Consider the following 12789-nt stretch of genomic DNA (forward strand, 5'->3'; position numbering starts at 1 on the left):
TGCAAGAGATGCACAAGCAGCGCAAATTCCACAGCTGTGCCAACTCAGAAGACTAAACAGAGCTCTCCAGGATGAAGCTAGAAGACGTCAGACAGCACTCCCTGTACACAGGTGGCACCCTCCTTGTAGAGCACAGGCACAACAGTGAGGCAAGATGAGATGAGATTTCTCTCTTGGTGTCTAGAATGCATCCTGATCAGCTATGGGAAGCAGGGCAGGCTTTCTCCATTGGCTGTACCCACGTGCAGGGAGCTTCTACTCCTGCCACCTCCTGCATCCCTTTCCTCCTATTCCCCCACCTATCTTCCAGGCATCCACATGGACACCAATGACACCAACCACTATTCAGAGGTAAGAGCCCCAGGCCCTGGTAGTATTCTCCTCAGGAAGAGGAAAACAGGACTACATCCTGCTGCTTCACACCATCAGGCTGGTGACACAGGCAAGGCTTTAGATCCTGTGACCACAGGATCCTTCCTTGAGAAACATGGGCTGCTGACCCAGAAACAGGGTGCCCTTGACTCAGCATGCAAGGGAGAACTCTGCTTGCACTGCAGACCCGACTATGCCTGAAGTAGAGAGTGCCACATACACCAACAGAAAAGCAGGAAAGTTTACTGAGCTGAAAAGACTTGAGCCAGCTGTGATCACTAAACAATAGATTCTCTAGTGTTGCCACAGTTTTGGAATTATTTTTATTCTAAGTTCCCCATTTCAAAATGATAAATCATAGATACGAAAACAAGGTTTTCCACATTTTAAAAGCTTGATGGTCAAACCTTCCCCCTTCATTTTAAAAACATCTCTTTCTGCAATTTCATCTTCTGTATTTGCATGAATTACCACATGGAACAAGAGCCAAACCCCCCTCCTTCGGGGGACAGTACTGAGGTAACAGGCTGGAAGAAAAATGGGATGGCTTCTCTGTTAGTGGTACAAATTCTATGGAAAATGAGTTCAGAACTACTCATGTCCTCCTAAGTAGGCTTTAGAATTTTGTATGTAAGGGACTGTGCTAGAAAACCGGATTCTTTGAAGTTGAAGGAATAGCAAAGCTGAGCCAGCATGATCAATGCATGTTCTACTAGTTGAACAAGATACACTTTATAGATCTATATAAGAATGAGAATGAAGAACCACCCACTATAGGAGATCAGGTTCAAGACCATCTAGGGAACCACAAGTCATGGAACCTGATAAGATGCATCCGTCGGTCCTGAGGGGACTGGCAGATGAAGCAGACAAGACATTATTTTCCAATTACAAATCAGATGCAGGTAACTAGAGAATGAAACACCATGAAGTCTTAACATCCTTGGAAGTGTGCAAGTCCAGGCTGGACGGGGCTTTGAACAACCTGGTCTAGTGGAAGGTTTCCCTGCCCATGGCAGGGGCGTTAGAACTACATGAGCTTTAAGGTGCCTTTCAACCCAAATCATTCTATGATTCTATGTTTCCCCAGGGCAGCACTCTCAGCACCAATCAGGTGCAATATTGCTCTGTGAAGATACACAACAACTGCAAACCTTGCTACTGGCCTCCCCAGTGGTAACAAATTATTCTTGCTTGCTTTTTCCCCTTTGAGAGATGCTACCACAAGCACCAGATCTAACACTGTACTTACCAAGGAGAAAGGGGAATCCCTTCACCCTACCAAGTGCATTAACTTTGGGAAGACAGAGGAAGGAAAAGATTACCCTTCAAGAATGCAATAAACTTTGAGCCACAGGTTGATCTAGTAATATAGATGAAATTTCATGAAATGTGTCAAGTGGAAGGTATTATTGTGTTGAACGTTGCTCACTTTTGAGCAAACAGGAGTGTTTTTCAAATCAAAGGGCATTCTATGATAACCTGCAGCTCTGCTAAATTTCCTTTTTTGTGGCTTGGTGCAAACAGACCTGTCAGACAGATGGGAAGTGTCAGGGACTGGCACTATACACACCTAGGAAAAAGTAGGTGCAACCATCATTTCTGCTGAATCTTGCTAAAATCAAGGCAGTTGCACCTGAGAGAGCTGCATGTGGCTGGTTAAAACCTCCAGACAAGAGAGAAAGAGGCAGAGAGAGGTGCATAGAGAGGCAGGTTTGGGTCCCTGGCCAAGAGGTTCAGGGCATCAGCATCCCAGTGGGAAGACACTGGTGAGAAAAGACACAACAAAAGCTGCAAGAACTACAAAAACAAACACTCCTGCATAAGGCCATCACACTGCTTTCTGAAAAGGAAAGTATGTCTATGGTCCATGAATGTGCACCAGCCCCAGAAGCTTTGTGTGCTTCAACTGTGTCCCCAGAGCATCGTGGATCCTTACAGCAGGATAGTAAGAATAAACTATTAAGAGGGAAGAGGGGTACAGAAAAATTAAATGCCATTGAAAATTTATTCATTTTAAACTCAATTCACATTAACTAATCAGTTAGTTAAACTGACTGAATTTCACAATTGAATGTGGCAAGTTCTAATTGCCACAAAAATACTAAAAAAAAACACAAGTAATCTGAGATTTCATGTGCGTTCAAGCAATCACAACAAAAACGATGACAGAGAGAACGGTGAGAAAGGAGCTATGTCCCCATTTCACATAGCTGGGTACAAACAGACCTATCAGATACAGACACTCCTGACACAGGGAGGTATCAGGAACTGGTACTTGGGAGGCACCTAGGAAAAGCAAGGAGGGAGAAAGGCTACGCTTGGCTTTCAGTCAGCTAAAGGAACTGAACATCTGGCTTGGACAAGCAAGGCAGCAGCAGCCACATCACAGCATGAACACATGGTATCACTGCACTAGTTTGTGAAATCTGGACCAGGTGTCACCTACACAAGGTATTCGCTTCTACCAAATTTCAGTTCAGTTCAGCTTTTCACCTTCAGAATACTCCTTTGCAACTTGAGTTTCTTACCCACAGCTGGAAAGTTAGCAAAGAGCTGGTCCCAGGTGTATACATCAGAGAAGCTGACTTGGTAACCAGCCTGCCCCAGTCCCCTCATCTTCATTCCAAGCTCAGCAGAAGGTTCTGCAAGAGACAAGCTGCGTTACTACAGCCCATTCCAGAGATTCACGTCTGGGCTGCCAAACGTCACGCACCAGCAAAGTCGGCAAATGGGTACTTGGAGGGAAAATAGTGAGCAACCCAGTGCATTTCAGCCTAGACCCTCAGGACTTTGACACATACAAGGGGGGGGAGACCTCTCTGGAAGTGAGCCACCTCCTCCCCCTGCAAGCAGCAGGGAGGGAAGAATGACAGAAACCAGACCACAAGCAGAAGCACATTTGCAACATGGCTCCGAAATGAAGACTCCACACCAGCTTTTCAGTCAAGCACCACAAAGCTGGGTGGCAACACATTTAAGCCCACTCAGGCAGCTCCTGCTTGGCTTGGGGTAGGGGATGTACATGGCCATGGGTATTTCCCAGGCCAGGACCCTTCTCCTCATGCCCAGCACAGGACAACTGCAGCTCCCCAAGCACGAAGCCTTGCCCTGGTTCTGCCCCATAAACCCCACCCGTGGGTGGAACTCAGTGAATGGGCCAGGCCTTACTTATTCCGCACAAATAATTCACTCTGAAGAAGAGGATTTGAATGTGCTTGCACCTATAAACCTTGCCATCTGCCTCTTACGTCAATGCTACAGCCATACCAACTCTGCCAGTTTCCCACTGCCAAGGTGGGGCTGCAATGATCTCTGTTCAGGTGGAAACAGGCAGCACTCATGGTCCCAGCTTCTGACTCCAGGGCTTAGCCTCTGAACTCAGGAACCTCACACCTCAAACACCCAGTGGTACACCCATCCTTCGCAGGTACGGCCTGACCCAGTTGCAGGACCCAGCACTTGGCTCTGTGGAGCCTCATGAGGTTCTCATGGGCCCGTTTCCCAAGCTTGTCCGGGTCCCTCTGGATCATCCAGTTCTAACCCCATGCCACAAGCAGGGACTCCTTCCACTAGAGCAGGTTGCTCCAAGCCCTGTCCAGACTGGCCTTGAACACTGCCAGGGATGGGGCAGCCACAGCTTCTCTGGGCATCCTGTGCCAGCGCCTCAACACCCTCATAGTAAAGAATTTCTTCCTATTTCCTAATTTCAATCTCCCCTCTGTCAGTTTAAAGCCATTCCCCCTTGTCCTGCCACCATATGCCCTTGTAAAAAGTCCCTCCACAGATTTCTTGCAGGTCCCCTTTAGGTAGTGGAAGGCTAGTGTAAGGTCTCCCCAGAGGCTTCTGTTCTCCCAGCTGAACAAGCCCAGCTCTCTCAGCCTGTCTTTGCAGGAGAGGTGATCCAACCCTCTGAGCATGCTCCTGATTCACTGAAAAAATATTCAGTAACTTGACATACGAGTGTCTGGGTAGTCTCATCTGCACCTCAAACAGAGTAGGGTCCATCAATACACCAGTATCCTGGAGACACAAGGTCAGCCCTTCAGAAGAATAAAAATATATCCTGCTATTAAGGAAATAATACAACAACTGGAAAATATGCTTTAACAGAGATAGCTTCAACCTACCAGTATAGAGCAGCTACATTCCAGCTTTGACTTTCCCAGTGTATCAATAATAAGACTTGATCAAATATGCAAAACCAAGAATTACTTCTAAATTTGCTTTTTTTTTTGTGATATGTATCTGTGAGCCTTCAGTGATAAAAGAGGCTATTTCAACTTTTAAAAGTAAAGGATAGTAGCTCCTGAGAGCAGTTTAAATAGCCATTCACAAAATAATGCTATGTTAGAGAATGCTCCAGCTTGAGGAAGGTTATGGTCACAGAAACCATCAGACATTGTGAAAAACACCTATTAGATTCTTTCTGTATGCAAAAGCTTTAGTAAGCAGTATACTGATGGCCAAACAGAAGCAGATGTTCTTCAAATCTGAAACAGTTGCCCATCATGAACGTTTATATTTTTGATACCTGAAACGTTTGAGTGACAGTTCTCACACACAATTGGCAAAGACAATGCAGTATCCTGAAGCAACCCTGCACCAGCTAGCAGCAACGGACATCTAATGTCAACAGAGAACGTTTTGCCACCCAACTGAAAAGCTTGAGTGTATTTGGACGTCTGTCTCCAACCATGATAGAGCAGATGTTCACAGGGGAACAAAGCCACACAAGAATGCTTACCCTGCTGAATTTCAGGATTGTGTCCAAAAACAAGCGCCAAATTCACATGGCTCCAGACATCTGTCCTGGAACATTCTAGAACTTTTTAAACTTACTTTTCTGAAAGCTCAGGAAAGTTGTAAATACACTGACGGCAGCTTCCAACAAAGTCTTTAGAAATCAGAGTCATAGGTATTTCCCACACTGTGGTACAAGTTTAATTGTGCAAAAATACAGTCACCAAGACTTTGGATTTGTTGTGAATTGAACATAATTCCAGTGATGTACAGGCACAGCAAATGATACTGCTGTAACGAGAACAAATACACCAGTTGTTGTGGAGACAACCGAGGGGTTCAATACACTGAGATACTGTTCTCAAGTGCCTCTTTAAACAACCTGTATTTAACTACTGTACATTAAGAGAATCAAAGAAATGACACCTAAGAGGAAAGCTAGGAGCAGAATAATGAAGTTTAAGACTGCACCAACTTAAAAGAACATTAAAAAACTGGTTTACAGATTCCCTAGCAATGGCCAAGTAGGTCTGCAATACTGCAGATGTGAAGCATAACTCCTCTTCATTCAATACAGTGTGCGTATATATATATATGTATATATATATATATATTGCATTTCAGCAAAATAAAAGGCTTTCCTAATGCAAATGTTTCTTTTAAGTATAGGAAGGTGAAGCATTAACAACCTTTCAAACTAAAAGACACCAATGGTGTTGCAAAAGAAATAGATGAGGGGGAAAAAAAAACTTTCAGAGCTCAGTCCTCTGGCTCTACCACTTAATGAAACAGAAAACCCCAACAAAATAATACATATGGAAACAAAAGGCTTTGCTGAATCCCCTCACCCCCATTAAAATCTTTCTGTAGGGCCTACATTACTGAGGAAAAACCAGTTTTCAAAGCAGTTCCTGTCCTTGCGCATCCATGTTTTAACACAACCAGATCAGACACGTAATGTTGTTCTGTGCAGCTATATTTTGGTCTTAACAAATCTACGTGCTTCTTGCAAAAGTGTTTCAACATCTTCATTATCCTTGTCTTCTGAACTTGGCTCCCAGTCAGAGTCTTCATCAGTAGGGTCACACTCCTCTTCCTCATCATCTATAAAGCTGTCATCAAGGTCATATTCATTTGGTTCATCATCGCTGGCGCTATCTTTCTCTACAGCTCTTTTTCCTGTAAGGACAAAAATGTCATATATTCATGTATCATAAATACAGAACTAGAGACCTTCCAGAGACCATATAGTTGGTCTCTCTCCTCAAGAGGAGAAAGAATCAACTAAAGCACTCCACCCAACACTAATAATTCTGGGTTTGATTTTCAAGACTGCCATGAAAAGCTGTACCATCTCTCTGACCTCTACTGCAGCACTTACCCATGTGATCACTTAAAGTTTTCCTTACTGGCTTTTCTTCCAGCACCTGGAAAACAGTATCAGGCCTTTTGACAACATCTTCTGGTATCAGAAAAAAACAGAATCTGATGTCTTCTGATCACTTTTCTCAAGGAGTTAGGCACACAGTTTTCCTAGTTGTCTTCCTGTCACTTCTGTACCTAAACAATTAATCTGCCTTGCCATTTATTTTGACCTGAGGCTTTCAGTCTTCATCCATCCACACTTACTTAGGGCTATTTTATGCTCTGACTCTGGCACGGCTTTTAACTCGCTTCCATTTCTTTCCTGAGCTTCAGGTAAGAGAAGGGAATCTGCTATATCACTCGCCTCCTATGTTCTCAACTTGGATTTCTGCTGGATAGTCTTTGCTTCCTTTCTGAACATGGGTTAAGGAAACAACAAAAGCAGAATGCTTTTTCCTGAGCTGGGTGGAACCTGTTTTGCAGTCCAGTCTATTCTATCACACTGTTTTCTAAGCTGCTGTCCATCCAGCTTCTTCACAACTTACATTTTGAACTCAGATTGGATTCTCTCTTCACAGTATTTCACAGTACTCTGTATTGACACAAAGACTCAGAAACCTCTGTTTACAAGAAATGGATACTGTTCACAGCATGTTCCTAACTCTTTAGACACCTTTTCTTGAAACATTCTTTTAATTGCTCAAATACGTTGGCACATTTAAACCCATTCCCCAAGGCAGGGTAATTCTCCTATTTGCAGAAGTCTTACTTATCTAACTTGGCAGTGTCTATAAAAAGCTGCTGCCATAGCAGCACTGCCTTCTCCTCCTATTTATCAGTATCTGTGAACCTTTAACAAGTTTATTTCTACTGCTTCCTGATTTTGGTAGAAGTGCATAACCCTTGTTCTACAAGCCTACTCTATCTCCCTTTTTCTTACACGACCACAATTCATAACTGGCCAAAGTCTATTAATATCCCAATAGTGTTATTCTGCACGTAAGCCATACCTCTGAGTAAACCCATTGTCATTCCTCTACTTCCCAGCCTCTAATTTTTGCATTCTTATCTCATCTAAAAATAGATTATCTGTATGAGATCACTGGCAGGTTTTCTGTTGAGCAGTTCTTATCATTCAGATGAAACTATAAACATGTTTGGGTTATTTTTAACTCAGCTGCAGACCCCAGTCCAAATCATCAACGTTTATATGAACCATAGGCATTTCTTAGCAACTTCTTGAAACGTCAGGTCAGAGCTCTGGGCACTCAAGCTTTGTGTATCACAGACAAACAAGAACACCAGCATCTTAGATAGTCAGATCACATCCTCTATCAGTTACATTTTTCTATTTCACTATTCCAGAATTATCTTACAGTCTAAGACTTTATAGCAACTCTCACCCAAGGTTATCAAAAGCATTAGTCAAGGTTCTCAAAAATACACAACTTTATGGTTGAATTGTCTATAGAGGCACTGAAAGACCCCCTAGAACAACGTCAGCCATGTGACAGAGCCAATAATGTAACTGAGAAATATCCCATGGCTGGCCAATATTCTTGGAAGGACGGACTCTGCACCACCTAGCACAAGATCCTGAAAATGTCAACTGCCAATTTCAGCTGTAATCCACTATTGTTTACCTGACCTCAGGGGAAATCAATCACACTTACGCTTACCCATACCAGCAGTTTTTTACAAGAACCGCAGACCATGGTTCTGTAGAATGAATTATGTCTTGGAGGGAAGAGATCAAAAAAAATATGCTAAATACAGTAGGAGCAAAATCCCTCTTCTCAAACTAATAGGCACAAATAATAAGCCCAAGACCTGCTTAGCAAAGAAAAGCTCTTCACTTTCACAGCACTGTGGATGGCATTTTATAACAGAAGTAGGAATTCTGGCAAAATACTACTTCCATGTTTTTCCTACAAATGTACAAGCAGCATACTATGTTTTTCATCCCTGTACATCAACAGATTGTATCAGTGAATGATGCACTTCTTTCAAGTGCTCACTGGGTACAACTCTGCCTTTTCCCTAGTACTGTATTTCTAAAGATGACCTTGAAGCTTTCTCTGAAAGCATCTCCTTCATGTGGGGAGAAAAAGCTTGCCAACTACCCCTTTCAGAGAGTTACTTTTGCAAGTGCTTAGCAACTTGCTAGAAAACCTACAATTAAATGTGTAGAAGAACCCTGCATAGCTCCAGCAAATCATTCAGCTAATTAGCAGCAGTGCAGTGAGGTCATTCAGTAGTAACAGTTTAATACAGCATAACTGACCTCCTTCTTTTCTTCCTCCAACTATTCCGTCCCAGTAATTAGCCTTCTATGATTTCTAAAACCATAGACCACATTCTCTACAGGCAATGTGTTATCTGTCTGGTAACAATTAGACTAAGAATGTTAAAACCCAACCATGTCAAATGCCAAGTAGACAGTACCTTTCTTTTCTTGGCTGGTGGAGTTTAAATACACTTGCACAGAAATTAACAGTTTACTTAACAGTGCAGTTGTGCCAAACGGCACAGAATAAAGGTTAATGGAGCCCTGACTGTCTGTGACCTTACGTGGCTCAGTGTGACTGCCTCAGACGTGATGCTGCTGAGCACAACCTTTTTGTCCCCAAGAGAGCTCAGAAACCGGTCAACAAGGCATTGGGAGAAAAAAAGAAAAAAAAAATATCCAAACAGTAAATGTGATCAGCACTTTAATAAATTAATTTCTTTCTTTCCCATGTGTAGAATATCAGTTCTTCCCTGGTTGCCTCATCTTAACCCCTCACTGTGCTTACAATGCTATTAACAATTCTTACTGTGCTGGAATACACATCTCTACAAGGGAAGAGTGATCAGGTTGATGCTGGCACCTTGCATAATGGGATGTGGCAAAGCATACAGGTAACAAACAAGCCTCAGAATGTGCTAGTTCACAGATACAATCATACCAAGCATTCAGTGATGGCAAAAGTGCACACATACATGATAAGGAAATGAGACGGGAAAGAAATTTCTCAGTGGAAAGTATAAAAGCAACCTCTTGCATCCATCCACAACAGAACTGGAGGCAAAACCACTTTGCCTGGAAAACTAACTACAGCTATTTGCACTTCTATTTAATTTCTCTAGAAAGCAGGCATCTCTAACTTGAGGGTTTCTTTAGGAAATGCTCAGCCACACTTTTGTGAGCTCAAGGAAGACAAGTCAGTTCCCACTTCCATTTGAGATGCAGCAGTTCCACTTCCTCATGCATTGTTCAGGCTAGTGAACGTGAAGATGGCATTATCATCAGGCTTTCAGATTGCTATAAAAGCTCCCTTCTAAGTTGCTTTAGAAAGATAGGAAGCTGAGATACAAAAGAAGCCTGGAAACAGACCTTAAAGGGTGTTTAAAACTGGAGTTTATGCACCTGCAACATGTAAGTGACACCGTTGGCAGCAGCAAAGCAACCTTAGGTGCACCACTGGTAAATGGGGAGATATCCACAGTATTACAATTTACATTATCGAGACAGACTACAGCTTCCCTGTGCTACTAATAATCCTCACTGACAACAAGAAACTAAGAAGGACATATCTGTAGTTCAGCATGAAAGCTGCCCTCAACTCAAAGCCATTAACCTTCTACACTCTAGTCCTAACAAGCCAGTGTATTACTTCACAGTAAGTATAAGAAAAGCACATGCACAGGTATCACCCAAAAGTTATTTAAAATTTAGTGCAATGCAGAAGGAATATCTCAATGTTTAAAGAGCAATCAATCTTTACAGGGCAAAGAAATACTGGATTCCTTTCATCCTATTACGACACCTGTGTAAGGAAGGAACAATCGATTCAGTCACATGTGTCTCCTTAAAACGTTTGTTTTCTTGTCTGCTTCTAGGGAAATACAGGTATGCTCATCCAAGAAGCCTGGTACAAATACAATTTCAACACTATTACTTTTAAAAAAGCAAGCTGGGTTTTACTAAAATAACAACTACTTCAGGTAAATATTACCAAGCATCTCCAGCACTATTAAATGCCAGAAAACCACTGCAGATGTGTGGTCTCATGCTGATGTGCCCATTTATAACATTAGAATATACTCACCATTTTTTGAAGTTCTTTGTCGGGTTGCTCTTTCAGTTACTAAAGAAAAGAAAGGTATAAGTCAGGACAGACTACAGCCTAGCACAAGAGTTATTCATAGAGTTTGCTACAACAGAACACTGACCTATTAAAATTAAGGCTGCAATGGTTCTGCTCTATCTACAGTATGAAAAATATTCTGCTGCCCAAAAAAAATCCAGATGAACTGTTCTTACAATTATGAACCACACCATCTGGAGACAAATGTCATTAACATTGGTTCAGGGATTTTTTTAGGCAGAAAATTGACATATCAAAACATTTAAGTATTTTACAGCATTGTTTCCATAAATGCAATTTTTCCATAATAATACCATAATCCAGATTCTTTAAAGTAAAATACCTTGCCATTACATTTCCTTAACTGTTCTGCTCTGAACTACTGTTTACTGCATTGGGATTTCAAGTGGAAAAGATCTCCAAGTCCAAATAATCAAGAAAAAGCCCAAGAAAATGCAAAGTATCCCTCTGAATTTTTTAAGAACAGACAAAATGTAAACAGTACATTCCCGTGTTTTTCAAAAAGCCTCATTACTGGAACATAAAACAGGAGTAGAATATTTCTTAATAGAAATTCAGATTCATTTTTAATTATATTCCCTCCAAGCCTCAAGAGAACATATCTGCAAAACTTTGTTCTCTCAGTAAGAAAAACACTGGTTAAAAATAAATAAAACTAAAAAAATAGATGACAGATATGCTTGTAATGTTTGCTTTAGAGCATCACAAGACTTGAAAAATTGTATGCTACCTGAGGATTTCCTATCAAAAGAAAAGAATAAAAGGTATAAAATCATAAATCTTTATAAAGCATAAAATATTTCTCTGTATATAATTTGCCATAGGGATGGGAGAAAAGTTATAAAAATAATTTACAGCAGTATCCACCCAAAATGTAGAGAAATACTTCAGTAGCACCTAAATATATTCCCTCTTTTCATTGTAATACTTCAGCTCTGAATGAAGTCGAATACAGAGATCCAGGAATGTCACACTATACCGTGTTTAATTTTCAATAAAACCTATAACTCATGAAAATAGCCACTTGTCACATGGCATTTTTGTCAATTCCTAAGATACAAATCATCCAAACCATGTCAGCTGTGTCTGAGCCAGCCTAACTCTCTTCACTTGAGAAACATGAGTAAAAGAGAGTGCAAGTCTGCAGTGGCCAAGAATCCTCCTTACCACAGAGGTATCCCAGCTGCTCCAGCCAATGAGCCGGCTTCAGTTGGAGCTCAGCTCAGATGCCTCTATACAAATGCCAGTAGCATGGGGAACAAACAAGAGCAATTAGAGATGTGTGCACATCTATGGGGGTATGGCATAATAGGCATCACAGAAACATGGTGGGATGGCTCCTATGACTGCAGTGTTGGAATGGAAGGTTACAGGCTCTTTAGAAAAGACAGGCCCGACAGGCGGGGAGGGGGAGTTGCCCTTTATGTTAGGGATAGGCTGGAGAGTATGGAACTCTGTCTGGGGACAGGTGAGCAGTCCACAGAGAGTTTGTGGGTCAGGGTTAAAGGGAATATAGCTATGGGAGACATTACTGTGGGGATCTGTTACAGACTGCCTGATCAAGGAGAACCTGCAGATGAAGCACTCCATAGACAGATAGGAACAGCCTCACGCTCGCAGGCCTTTGTTCTCATGGGTGACTTCAACCACCCCGACATCTGTTGGAAGGACGGTACGGCCTGGCACAAGCAATCCAGGAGGTTCCTCGATTGTGTAGAAGACAACTTCCTTCTGCAAGTAACAGAGGAGCCGACAAGGAGAGGTGCCATGCTTGACTTCGTGCTCACCAACAGGGAAGGGTTCGTTGGAAATGTGACACTTCAGGGCAGCCTTGGATGCAGCGATCACGAGATGCTCGAGTTTGAGATCCTCAGGACAGTGAGAAGAATGTGCAGCAAGCTCACTGCCCTGGACTTCAAATGAGCAGACTATGGCCTCTTCAGGAACCTGCTTAGTAAGGTTCCATGGGATACAGTCCTAGAGGGCAGGGGGGCCCAAGACTGTTGGTTGATATTCAAGGATCACCTGCTGCAAGCTCAGGAGTGTTGCATCCCAACCAGAAGGAAATGCAGCAGGAGGGCCAGGAGACCTCCTTGGATGGATAAGGAGCTCCTGAGGAATATTCAAAGGAAAAAAGAGGCTTATAATAAGTGGAAGC

The 12789-nt window shown here is 42.4% G+C and overlaps 1 protein-coding gene across 7 annotated transcripts in view; it reads right to left on the reverse strand.

The window, feature by feature from the left end:
• Nucleotides 1-5288: 5288 nt before the first annotated feature.
• Nucleotides 5289-12789, reverse strand: part of APLF (aprataxin and PNKP like factor) — a 41764-nt gene continuing 34263 nt past the window's right edge. For 4 of the 7 annotated variants that reach the window (XM_062611084.1, XM_062611065.1, XM_062611076.1 and 1 more), the window contains 3 exons: nucleotides 10572-10610; nucleotides 6497-6577; nucleotides 5289-6294 (listed from right to left, as the gene is read on the reverse strand). In XM_062611084.1, the coding sequence (XP_062467068.1) occupies nucleotides 6089-6294; nucleotides 6497-6577; nucleotides 10572-10610 (326 nt within the window). In that variant the 3' untranslated portion in view covers nucleotides 5289-6088. Of the gene's footprint in view, nucleotides 6295-6496; nucleotides 6578-7489; nucleotides 7555-10571; nucleotides 10611-12789 lie in introns of those variants that run through there. The other 3 variants (XM_062611111.1, XM_062611090.1, XM_062611122.1) reach the window with 3 other exon arrangements.

The sequence above is a fragment of the Pezoporus occidentalis genome, unplaced genomic scaffold, assembly GCF_034315485.1.
Source record: "Pezoporus occidentalis ecotype Australia unplaced genomic scaffold, CSIRO_AGI_Poc_V1 ctg10, whole genome shotgun sequence".
Taxonomy (NCBI): domain Eukaryota; kingdom Metazoa; phylum Chordata; class Aves; order Psittaciformes; family Psittacidae; genus Pezoporus; species Pezoporus occidentalis.